General features: G+C 32.4%; 1 protein-coding gene across 2 annotated transcripts in view; it reads left to right on the top strand.

Moving 5' to 3' along the window:
- The window catches only part of LOC118185717 (A disintegrin and metalloproteinase with thrombospondin motifs 9-like), a 690813-nt gene that overhangs the window by 549875 nt on the left and 127280 nt on the right, over nt 1-13658 (top strand). For both annotated transcript variants that reach the window (XM_085807434.1, XM_085807433.1), the window contains one exon: nt 8220-8390. In XM_085807434.1, coding sequence (XP_085663560.1) covers nt 8220-8390 — 171 coding nt within the window. The remainder of the gene's footprint in view (nt 1-8219; nt 8391-13658) is intronic.

Raw genomic sequence — 13658 nt, 5'->3', positions numbered from 1 at the left:
TGTCTAATTGCTTTCTAAAGTGCTGAAGTTTTATTCAAAATGTATGCCAAACTAAGGCTTTTTTCCCCCTTAGTTTTAAATTTTACATTAGCCTGTTTCTCTTCCTTTAAAGCAACTTTTGCAGATCATTTATATGAAAATAAGTCTCAAATTTTAAAGTAGCATACAGAATAATATTTTGATCTGTGCGATTTTGTACTCAGTTCTGTCATCATTCTCTAATGCTGTGTTATCTTAGCAGCATTCCTACATGAAAAGTATTTACTTCCTAATTATATGCCAAGAATGATTATGAACTATAATAAACTTGATTTAGTTAATATGCAAGACATTTTACTTTTGAAAGAAATCATGTGTATCATTCTGTAAAAGGAATTAATTTGTAACTATGTAATTTATGTGCATTGTACAGTTTTCTGCATCTTTTAAAGTACATTTAGTGAAATGAATTTTTTTCTTTCATTGTGTTAAAATAACCATGGCATAAAATTTACTTTCTCTGATAGTCTTACTATCTTCCAATTTATTTAAAGAAGGAAGAAAAAATTTCTAATTTGATTGTGCTAGCTGAGTATAAGCAGCTATTTGACTTTCTTAAGGATTGCTTAATTTTCCTAGAAACAATAATAGAAGTGCCACACATTTTTTTGTAGAAGAAGCAGAACAATAATTAACTTTATTTTTAAGATTATTTATAATTTTGGGACATAAAATAAGCTGATATAAAAAGATGCTAAATTTTTTTAGAGGTAAAGTGGGAATTTCACTTCTAAATTTTGGGTTTTACATTTACAGATTATATCAAATAGTGCAGATTTCTAGTATTTTAATTCATTAGCTATTCCTACAGGTATAGTGCCCTGCTGCCCTACATCAATAAATATTGCAAACAGGAAAAATTTCATGCTGTACATATTTAATTAATTATATGAATTTGTGTGGAATCATTCCCTCATCTCCAACAAATGGCAGGACTTGTCAAGATTTGATTTCGTTTGCAATCGCAAAGGTACATTCTGGGATTAGTTCTGTTTTAAGCAGTTCTATGGAGACCATCATGAAATCTTTCTAGTGGCTGTAACTACAACACCTAATATTATTTACTTCTGCCAAAGCTTTTTGACAATGTATTTGTTATCGTTAATCTTAACTGTTATTAAATTATTATGTCTGGCATCATTGAATGGAAAACTTTTGCACACATTCTAATCCAGCGTTCAACAAATCTATTACAATAGTTGTCAAATTTTTCAATCAGTTGCTACAATTACATTATGTTTACTATAAAAGAAGTCTGTTTATTTCTTTATCTCTGTAATTCTCACTTATAGTAAATAACTGCAAGGTTGTCATTGACCACAAACAAAATGCATGTCAAAACTGATACCATAAACTGTGATTCACATAAATCTCTCCTAACTCTTACTGTTATTAATTATATGCCAGCAATGAATATATTTCCTAATGGAGTCTAAATCGATTCAGATAGTTCAACTGTGATGTACGAGCTGGTTTCAAATTTTTGTAAAAAGAATTCATAATATGTAAAACTGTTGCTGAAAAAATTGCCAGAATAACGGGACACTACATTTATGCCAAGAAAACAACATTGATGTAGGGCATGTGTAAAATAAAATTTCATTCCTTAAAAAATTTTAAAATATGTGATTCCCCAAATGATAGTTTGAAGTAAATGAATTTAAACTATTGCTTTTGAAACTAGAAAGAATTTTCAGAAATGTATATTCACCAGTTTAGCACTTATAGCTACTTTTAACAATAAACTGTTTTCAGAAATTAATGATGTTTTAGATAATTTCGGTCGTATATGAGTAGTAATTTTTTGTCTGTTTAATTACAATGGAAAATATTGTTTTCACGAGGATTAATTTCGTGATATGTACACAGATTTAAATTTCATACATTTTAAAAAGTATGATGTGATTAAAATTGTCATTATCTGAAGGGCTTTCATAATTTGATTTAGTTATTAAACCTGAAACCATGTGTCTGATCAGCTGTTCAAAAATAGTCAAGCCAAATAAATAAACCAACAAAATTGATGTCAATTTTATTAGTTTATTTCTTTGATTCTACTGATTTTATTTGCTATGTCATTCTCTGTCAATTAAAAAATTAATAGAGCAGTGATTTTTAGAAACACCATATTCTTATACACAGGGTGATTCTAAGGCTGCTATCACACATCCATTTCTTTTGGAAGAACAACTGTTTGGAACAACTTTTCTGCTTTGTCATAACAGCCAAACACTTTTCTGCTTTGTCACAACAGATCGCTTTGGGGTTAACACAGGGGAAACTGGTTTCCCATTACAAACAAGCTGATAGCATTTGGAGCCGTTAGCTGATTGTTTGAAAATGAACAACTTGCAATTTTTTTGACAGGAAGAAAAACAATTGTGCATCTTTCTTTCAATAGTAAGCCAGGTGGAAAAATTCTCCAAAACAGTTGTTTGTGTGAAACAAGTGCGTGTGTGTGATATGGGCCTAATATTGTAAAAGCTGGTAGGGGGTTCAGAAAAGAGCAGATTTTGCAATGAAATATGTATTCAGAAGTGGCACATTGATGTACGTAATGCTATTCAGGGATACAAAATCATTTTTCTGGTGTAAATCATAAATACCTGTATGGATTTCAGGTCGTATGCATCGCTACACGAATGCTGACCCTAACATACACTTTATATATAGGCTACAGACAGAAATGGGGCAACTGCTCAAGGGAGTTCAGTTCTCTCTGAATCATTCATTGAATGTGTTGACCAGAATGCGTTCCAGACTTAGTTTCAGAAACATGAATTCCTTTTAAGGTGGTACACAAATGCATGAAAAGAGTACATGGAAGCCAACGATATCCACTGGTGTATGTACCTTTTTAAAGATCTGTTCCAGAAATTAAATTGCCATATCATTTATGTGTATTTGACACTGGAGAATCACATGGAAACTTGTAGCTAAAGACATCATAGCAAATTAAGAGAACATGACAATCTTTGAAACATCCATACTTTTTTATTTTAAGACTTGAGAAGGCATGACATACACTTACACATTGAAAATGTTTCTCACAGCACACTAACAGACTCCTAGGAAACAAACTTGCAGTGTCATTCTGATGAGTGGTTTCTTTGGGGTTTTCATATTAGCAGTAAAGGTATAGTTAAATGAACATTTAAGCATTTACTTTAAGCCAGGGTTTCTTAAACTGTGTGTTGCGACCTCCAATAGGGGGGTCACCAAAAATTTTAGCAGTTTTGATATTTCTTTAACTGATTATAATAATTTTACAATTACTAAATATTTTTACACAATGTATCTGAAATTAGATAAAGATAAGACAATACAGACAAAGTAAAAAACGAAAACGTTTCAATGTATTCTTTTTATAATATAAATGTTCATTTTCCTTGCATGACGTTGTCATTTCGTCTGTCACTTATTTAAAATTTCACATTGTTCTATGTCTTAAAATTAGAAATTAAAGTTAATGACCTAAAAACTGCAATAGTATATTACAGTACAAGTGAAAAAATTGACAATTTCACTCTCATGTGTGTCCAATTTGCACAATACTTATGGGGTCCTGGGGGTCGCAAAAAAATCTGAGTGAGAAAAAGGGGTCACAACTAAAAAAAGTTAAAAAATCCTGCTTTAAGCCATTATAAATTCCTCCCTCTGCAAGACTCATGCAGCCATGTCGACCCAGCCACCTAAACCCTACAAAGACAGAAAGGTACCATGAGAATTAAAATTTGCACTGAACAACTGCTAAATAGCATGATGGCCAGTCATACCCTCTAATGATATGTGATTTATACAATGAGTTATTTTATCATAAATTTAAATGCATGATAAACAATAAAGCAGGCACATAGCCAGGGGTGTGCCCTGGGCGCCTGGGCACCCTCCCGCTTCATTACTACCTGTACTTAAAGAAAGTACTAATTAATTTTCAATAGATAAGACTTAAACTTTTAAAATATTGCTTTCCGGCTTCCCAAAAACATTCATGTGATTAAACAAAGAATGAACGGAAAGTCTCAATTAATTTTCAGTTTAGAAGTAAAATCTGGAAAAGTCAACCTTCCTCACCAAACAAGCGGTGGGAAAATGCTTCGAAGGGAGTTAGGTGACACTTTCAAGTCGTAAAGGTTTTCTTCTTTTACAGTTTTGAATAGCCCTCCATATGCGGTCGCACTTTCCCTCTAGCTATTAAGCTTATGTCACTAAAGAATCAAAAGCCCTTTCGTTTCGGACCAAACGAAAATAAATATTTATGAAAAAAAACGTAAGTTGGGGTATTTCATTTTGAGATTTGCTACTTATTATCTAAATATAATATAATAATATTGCACAAAAGAGGGAAGGAAAGATAGTAAAATTATTTTGAGTGATTATTTTTTACATTAATTTCGAAAAGCATGCATTAACGCATACGCATAATACGTTTACGCATGCGCATAAGACGTTTATGCATGTGCGTTTAATGTATAACGGATGGTATAAGCTAAGCTAAAATTATCTAATTATCTATTTCAGTTAATGTTGCAGATTGCACTGTTCCTTAATCTTCTAATTGGATCCGGCTTATTATTTTTTGCAGACTGTTAGAGCAATTTTATAAAAGTAAGCTTGAACTTTCGATTATGTCAAAAAGAATTTCCGATTCTCTAGCTGCCAAAGGATCTACAAAGCGAAAGCATGTTTTGATGTTCATCAAACAAAAAGTTGAATTGCTGCAAAAAATAGATAAAGGCATATCCTTTGTTTCTCTAACCATTCCTAAATCTGTTTATCAATTTCACGCTGCTCTACGGCTTATAATTTAAAAAAAATATTAATATGGTTTCTGGCTTTTTTTAACTTGAAGAGATTATTTCAATTTATGCTTCCGTTATTGTTGTCTTTGATGAAGATTCTCCTTTATTTATGCTTTTTTCTCCCATAACATACTGTTGCTATCATCAGCTTGTACAGCATTCATCATATGTAACAGGTCCATAGCCTGCTGTTTTTGATACTAAACATGTCAACATACTTCAGTATGCTGTAGTAAAAACTTCCGATTCATCAGACCAGCATACTGTTTTTCAGTGTTCGGCAATGTATCATTGTTTGCAATTCCATTATTTCACAGAGCTGTAATGATGTAGTTTGCACCATTCTAAATGACTGTTGATATATTAATCTATTTGCATCACAGCTGTATATATTCTGTATCTCCATTAATCAGGGGCTTTCAACTTGTCAGCTCATACACTGAGTAATGCTAGGGTTTTTAATTTGTTTTTATTTCCAATTTTCTTCAGAAATTATGTCTAATAATCAAAGTTTTAAACTTCGATTAGAAATATGTAATGTTACCAATGGACAAAAAGGCCTGAACTATAATAAAAGTAAAATTTGCTGGTAATTGACAAAAAGCTCAGTAATTTTTATCTTCAGCATCTGTACTACTTGCAAGATACTCATGGAATATTTCACATTTGATGAAAAAAAGAACATTACCGTGAGTGTATTATTCTGCTGCTGGTGGCATGTGGACATCATAGTCATAGATTATTACGCAATTGGTGGTTACCAGGAAGCATCATCTGCAAATTATTTTGCTTGCAGATACAATATGAATGGCTTTTAAGCCCAACTTTATGAATATTAAACCATGTACTTTCATTGCTGGGTTGCTGAAATTGTACTGCTGGCCCTGTGTTCACAAGTAGTGAAAGGTTTAGTTTATCTATGGCAAAGCACACAAGGGCTATCTGCCGTAAAAAGAGGGATGTCCTCATGGAATTGCACTTTTTAATGGAAACTGGTTCACATCCACATTACACTTGGGGAGAACCATAAAAATGCATCTGCAGCCAGCCTATTCACCTAGAATCAAACTCAGGTCAAAGTACTAGCGTTTAGTGACTTTACTGCTTGACTGCTGAGGGGTCAAGTAGTGAAAAAGACATTTGCAATAATTCCTAAGGCATCGAGATGATTTCGTATGAGAACATGCTTCAGAATTCGCGGATTTGATCTGCCAGTTTCTTCCTCTTGCCAAGTAGATGACAGTATTCAGCATTTCCATAGTGTTTTCAATTCAAAACAGCTTAGCTTAGCTTAGCTTAGCGTCAATAGATATCAGGGCAGATTCAGTTATAAGAAGAATGTTTTTGGCTACATTACAAAACTTGTAAACTCCTGATATCATATTTTAGCTCCAATCCTTCATTCATCTTGATTTCAAAACTCTTTTTTTTCTTATTATAATATATGTGCACATTGAATTAGAAATATGGCTACATATTTGGTTGCAAATACATTTTGGTTGACTGCAAATGCATCATCCATGCTGCAACTGATTAGTGCCTAGAATGATGTAGCAAATAATTATGAGAGTATTACAGCTAAGGCAAGTACGATAATGTGACTGGATAGTCAAGTCTGCAAATTAAAGAACTCTATCAACTAAATTGCTTCAAATTCTGCTTGCTATTTTGTATGCTTCCAACACTCAGCGATGTTGCTTTATCAAGTCATTTTGGGAGATATTCTTTTTTGGATACTTACCTTTATAATCAGTTATTTTCTTTACTTTCCCACTTTGTTGACAATAATAGACATTAAAACCATGTCTGACCAATCAGGCAATGGTTAGTTATTAGCCTTCTAGGCAGTGACCAATCAGGCAATAGTTAGTTATTAGCCTTCGTTATTAGCCACATTCTAGGCAGTGATTAATTGCAGCATGGATTGCAAATACATGCATGGATGCATGGAATTGCGATATGGATGACTGCATTCATGTTGTAACTGTAACTTGGTTCTGTAACGTCAGTACCATCTTAACTAATAGTACAAGTTTGTTCACATGATTCTTATTTGAAATAAAAAAGTTTAATTTCACCTTCAACATGATTTATCATTTTCCTCTACAGTATTTAATAACACATTACATTTGCTTTAAATGTATAAACCATATTTCTAACTCACTCTGTATATTGTGCAGTTTCTAAAGTAGCAGTATGAAAGAACATCAATGACTAATAGTATTCCATGTCAACAGAAGGTAACATCTACTGACATTAGATGCAATGAATGAGGCTATGGATTTATGTTCTGAAGAATTATTCTGGAATGTTTCAAATCTAAAGTTATATAAAAGAGGGCTGTAATTAACATCTTAAGTCTGATGATTTAATTCATAATGACATAATACAGTTTGCGATAAAACTGCTTATTCGTTCACAGCAATTGAGATGTATGCTCAAACTGTTGTGGATCGTGTGAATGCTAATGGAATGATAGGATGAAGACATAAAAGTATTGCTAACTTTTGTGAGTGTATTTTTGTATTTGAATTTTATAATAGAAGCAAATAAAGAAGAAGAAAAGCAAGAATATGCAATTTCACCAGCTATTCATTTGGGTAAAATAAATAAACTATGCTAAAATTTGATATAAATTTATGGAGAAATGCTCATTTTTAGGAAATATTGCAAGTGTATACCAGATTTTTTCCAAAGGAAGAGGTACACATATTATGAGCCTGACTTGTTTTTCTTATGCTTATCTTAAAAACATATCTGAAGTTCCTCATGATATTTAGAAGCAAGCATTGTTGAAGGAGTACTATGTTTCTTTAATAACTGTTTTTTCTTTGTTAAGTGGATTGATAAATTGCATGAAGTTACCAAAGAAACAAAGTATAATGACTCATTTCTGAGACTCCTTTGAATAATGGAATTTGGTTACACATCAAAGATGTTCCTTAGTTTTTTCCTGAGCCGTTATTCATATTGTAATATATATTCACTGTTTATGTGCATGCATAATAAACTAAAGAAGGGAGAAAATATTAAAATATTTGTTATTATTAATGTTCAAGAGTATTGTTTCATGATAAAAGTGGCATTCGTATTATTATTTTGAAAGCAGACAATGTTGCTGCTTGTTTAGAACTAATTGCTGTAACTAACTAGAACTAATTTAACTAATTATTCCTCTGGGAAATTATCTCAGAATTTAACCACCATAAACAATATTTCTATTTAATCAATTAGCTGTTTTTTAAATATAGCAGTGAATTAAATTTATTATTGGATAATAATCTGCTTTGAATTCTGAACTCATTTTTGTTTTGCCTTATATGTGATTGATGTCATGCTAAGCCATTTTCTTTTGAAGTATAACACTTTTATTTACAGTGTTCAAATTCATGTGGAGAAGGTACAAGAAGAAGAACTGTAACCTGTAATAATTTAGATGATGGTTCTCGTCTTCCTCCAGATCACTGTGATCCCAAATTAAAACCAAAAATTGTAGAAAAATGTTTTAGCCAAGCATGTAACCGCTGGGAGTTTGGAGAATGGTCTGAGGTACATCTTTTTTTTGGATCCTTTTTGTCATAATTCAACAGTGCTATCCATCCCAGTCACAATAAAAGTCATGTGCTTTCAGTATTCATAGAAATTATATTGTTCTCATAATAACCTTTAATACAGAATGAAATCTTGTGTATTATGCACTACTTTTACATATCTGTGTTTTTAAGCGTTTTATAACTATATAAAAATTAATTTTTGAAAGGGATTGTTTTGTGGGTTGCTAAGTGCTATAATTAGGTAGGTTCAACAAATCCATAAATTTAAAGCACAGGACAGTCTGGAGTGGAAAGATATGTTATTAATTTATGTGACATAAAAATTCTTATGTAAATATATTGTTTATAAAGAATTATTTTTTGTATTTGTTTTATTATTTTTTCCTTTACCTTGAAAAGGCCAAACATAAAATCATATGCAGATCTCATGAGTAAGTATTTCTTAAAGTACAGATTTGAATTGAAGCTGTTCCTTATTTCTCTTTAATTCAGCATGCCATTTTGTATAGGTTAAATTAGAAAAGAATTATATTCATATTTTCAGGTAACTCTCTGATATTGTGATTAGTAATTTCCATGTTATATGAAGCAGTGTTATTCAAGATTAATAATTATTAGTATTTTTACTCCAAAATTACATAAGATTGGATATTTGGTTCTAAGGATTAAGGGCTTGTGTAAATAAAAGCAAACATTTTATTTTATATTTTTATTTGTACTACCAATATTTTAATTAAAAATCAATTAGAGTATATTTTAAATTCATTCAAGACAGGAAATTAAAACTTAACTCATGAAAAGTAATATTTCCTTGACTGTATATATTGCCTTTGTCTCTTTCCATAAGATAAATCTCTATCTTTAAATTGGTAATCCGTACAACTCAAGTATAGTGAAAGGCCTCAAAGACTCCCTATTACATTCTGTGTAGCTCAATGATCACTTTTTTCTGATCATTTCATGGGTTCTCCTTGTGAAGCTGAGTATTATCTTTGAAATAATATGGTGGTCTACTAATAGCTGGATTCCAATAATTTCTCAAATCACCTGTACTGTACAAATTATATAGATACATTTTATCTACAAGATAGATTTATGAGTATGAGTCTCCTTATGTTTTGATGTTCAAAACTTTGTTATGGTATTCTACTTTTTCAATTTCAGTCCCTTTTTCTTCATGACAATTCTTGGATCTATCTAACGAAGTTGGTGACATTATTCGTTCTTTCCGTAGGAATTCGAATGTGTCTCATCCCCCCTCTCATTCAGGTTTGTTCTAAGTACAGTTTTTCAGTTTACATCCGAGCTTACAAGTGTTATGTTCTGTTGTCTGTCCAAGTGAAAATATTGAACAAGAAGAAACGAAGACAAATTGGCATGATAATTGAAATAAAATTGGATGCCTTAAAAGAGACTGAATGAAGGGGAAAGTAATAATAAATTTGTTATGGATTTTGGTCATGAATGAACTAGTATATTGGAGTGAAAAAAAGAAGATATCTAAAATCGAGTCTTGATGTGGGAAAAAGACCATATACTGATAGGATCATCCTTTCTTTTAAAGGAAAAGTTAATAAAGATGGTAATTACGAGAAAAGTAAGTGAAGGTTTGTTTGTGGTTTGGGCAACAAAGGGAAAATGAACACCCATTTCAGGACCCATTTTACCAAAGTTATCCCTCAAGTTCTGTGAGGAAATTCAAGAGGAAAAGCTTAGATTTACTGTTAGTGTTGACAGGTGAAAGAAGCGTTTTGACATCAGACAGTTAAAGATTTGTTGTGAACATTTATCTACTGACTCAGAAAAATATAAGTTTATAAGCACAAAGCAAATTTCCACAGTGTAATTGGAAAAAGAGGATTAAATTTACAATTATCATAAGTCTGCTCTGAATTTTCAAATGCTTCATTCAGAAATGCAGTAGGAGGGAATACAACAAGCAGCCATAAACTCAAACTAGCACTCATAAGCAAAGTCAACAGGGGTTGGAAAAAAAAAAAAAAGGTACTAATGTAACTATCACCTTCTGTAATGTGAATGTTTGGTAGAGGAATCAGCAAATTCATGAATGAATAGAGCCATATGTGGTTTGATTTTTATCAGCAGTTTGTTCCCTCAGTCAAAAACTTTCTAAAATTGACAAATCTGCCAAGGAAAGCACTTCTGGTTCTCACAGTGGCATATCCCATCCTGATGTTCAACACTTATAAGTTGAAGACATTAAGAGCTATATTTTTTCCTACTAATGGGGTTTTGGTTTGTCAACTAGTGACCCAGAATTTGATTTGTCAACTAGTGGCATTTCAGAAGCACTGGAAAAGAGAGTACAGACATAAACTTCTTTCAACTCTTGTCTCAGCCATAGTGGAAGGGTGAGACATGATTGATAAACTAAAAATAAGTATTTTGGACCTGGTGAAGTCACGAAGATTTAGTGGACTAGGACCTATTGTAATGTAATCAATAGTATAAACCTAGTTTATTCCTGAACACAACTGCTAGACCATTCAGAAAGCGAATTTGAAGAAAGTAGAGAAAATTATGAAATAGTGTACTTCCTGAAAAACTTCTGGAGTGTAATGAATTACTAAGGCTGATGTGGAAGAATAACTGGGGCAGGATGAAAACTGAATTTTTAAGATATTGTGTCAGGGTTGCACTACTGAAAGAGAACAAGTATAAAATGATGAATCAGAGAATTAAGAAGATGGAAAACAAAAGAAAGTTTTAAAAAAATTACTCGCAGTGAAGGACTAAAAGCCACTGAAGGAATGCTCTGTTACTTCAAGAAACAAAGTGCATCTGCTATGGTCATTTTGCTTCTCCATTACCTAAGTGATGAATCTGAAAGAAAATGAAATGAGCCTGAGAGCTGGTTTAGCATCAGATTTTTTTTTTTTTTTTCTACAAAGAACTATTAGTCATTTCTTCAGTTTTGTATGCAAATGTTTTTTAACCTCTAAGCTTTACTTCAAGGTATATTGTACTTCTCTGCAGTATGTATTGTACTAGAACTTTTAGTGCAATATGCATTAGAATATTGAATATGCAGTATTAATGTAGTATGCAGTAACATACTGAATTGTGAGTAACATGTAGGATTCCTCACTTATATGTATTAGCTAAGTGTTGAGGAATCTAGAGAAATATTAATCAAATGCTCGCTCAAGTCCAAGAACAGAAACATAAACTCAAGAAGGGTTAATTACCCTTTATTGCTCAAAATAAAGATTCACAGATGGCTCCTTTCTCAGGGCATACAACAATGCCTTTACTTGGGCTTAAACTCAAAAATGTAAAAAATGAGAACTAACTAATAACTAACTAAAGAGACTTTGCCGAAGCTAACACAAATTCTAAACTAGTTGACCTGTACTATTAAATTAGCTAGTGAAGCTATCTAAAGGCACATAATATGGCCAAGTGTACTAGTAGTTAGAAAGATGTAGCCAAAAGGCAAACACGCGCTATTCAGGAATCCTAACTCTGTCTCACAAAGTCAGTGAACTTAATACTTTAAAATGACTTAAATACTTTCAACTACTCATTTGCATTTAATGCGATTCTAAAACTCATTCTGGTAAGGCATTGTAATCTGAAGTTAGAAGAGATAGGAAAGCTGTTATAAACTTAAAATAACTTTCATAAAATTAGGATATACCTTACATCTTTCCCTACCAGAATTTAAGCACTCGAAGAAGAAGGTCTCATAATGACCTTGTTAAGAATTTAAATTCTAGCAAACTTGCTAACATTCAAAGTGTAACTTCTAATGCTTTTGAATTCTTAATTCAGTCTCATTATTGAAATCGAATTTTTAACTTTTGTTTAGGGCCAACTTTACAAATGATCTAAACCTAAGTTAAAACTAAGATAAATAAAATCATTTAAAAAAAATTTTTGCTCAGCAGATACATCTTGATCTTGACATCATACTTTGGTCTTTCCAAAATATCTGGAAGGAAAACGCATTAGTGCTTTGTTTCTAAGAAAAATTTCCCTTCCAATTACATTTTATTACATTTATTTGGCTCTCAAGCAGATTTCATTTACACACATTTTAACTCATTCCCTCCCTCCCACGCTCTTCAGAAATTTGTTCTATTATAAACTGAGTGTGTCAGTATTGTGTTACCACGAACAACATTACCAACTAACCATCTGGCTAACAAAAAATTAAATGCAATCTTTTTCTAAAATTTAATTTTAAGTTCAAGTTTACAACAGTTTACATCACAAATTCAGGTCTTTCTGGCTAAAAGATATTTACCATATACTTTCTCGCAAACCTGCAAATTCAAAATTCTTGCTTCTGACAGCTTTTAACACTGGTTGTCACTTAAGAAAAGCAACTTTGAACAAAATGATATAAATTGAACTTGAATTCTAAATGAGTAAACAAAGAAAATGTTCACTTATCTTTCTGCTTTTTGTAATCCTCTATTCTTTTCTGGCAGAATGCTTCACAGGTACGGCGGTTCTCCAATCTGATTTTTCTCCTTGAGTGGCCTACACTTTTTGCTGGAAATTTTTTCCTTTTCTTCCCTTTGGTGATGAATCGGACTGATTTCCTCATGGGTTGAGGATTCTGGTACTTGGCCCTTCACTTGGTTTCCTGGGAGGGGGCACGCTTTTCTTCCGAGTCTTTAAACCTCCTTTTGGACTTTCGTCATTGCTGAAGCGGTGTAAATACCACCTCGGCTGCTCTTTTACCGCTGATATTTCTTCATCCTGGATCTCTTCCGACCTCCCTTAGGGTGGTTGTCGATGGGTAATGGTGGCTATCTGTCAAGGTGTCTTTTGTTGCATTCACACCCCTCTGTGGTGCCACTCGTTTAATTGGTCTTCTATTCATTGCAATTTTTCTCTTTTCTGCTGGCACAGAACCTCGTTGCGTCAGGACTTTCTGTCTGTTGAGCAGTGTAACACCTGAGTACCTGGGCAACGAGGCCCTACCCCTAAATCAAATTATAAAAGTTTCCTAATTGATATTTCACATTAACTGGGCAATAAAGTTATAATAAGTATTAAAGCATAGTAATAAGGATTTAAATATTTGAACTTTTTTTTTTGGTTAATTTTTTTGATATCTTTGAACTGTTTAGCTGTGCTGTTCGATCTAGGTGCAAGAGCGTGAAATAAAAGGGGTTAACACATTGGTAAGTACAAAAAGTTTGTGCTGCTAGTGAAGAATTAAGATGCAATAGGAGTAAGTTGACACATTTAGAAAATGCAGCAGGACATTCTTTACTGGCCTTTCACT

This window comes from Stegodyphus dumicola, chromosome X1 (genome assembly GCF_044657685.1).
Source record: "Stegodyphus dumicola isolate Sdum_Otavi_A_Nest chromosome X1, ASM4465768v1".
Taxonomy (NCBI): Eukaryota; Metazoa; Arthropoda; class Arachnida; order Araneae; family Eresidae; genus Stegodyphus; species Stegodyphus dumicola.
This window is presented reverse-complemented; position numbering and strand designations above follow the sequence as displayed.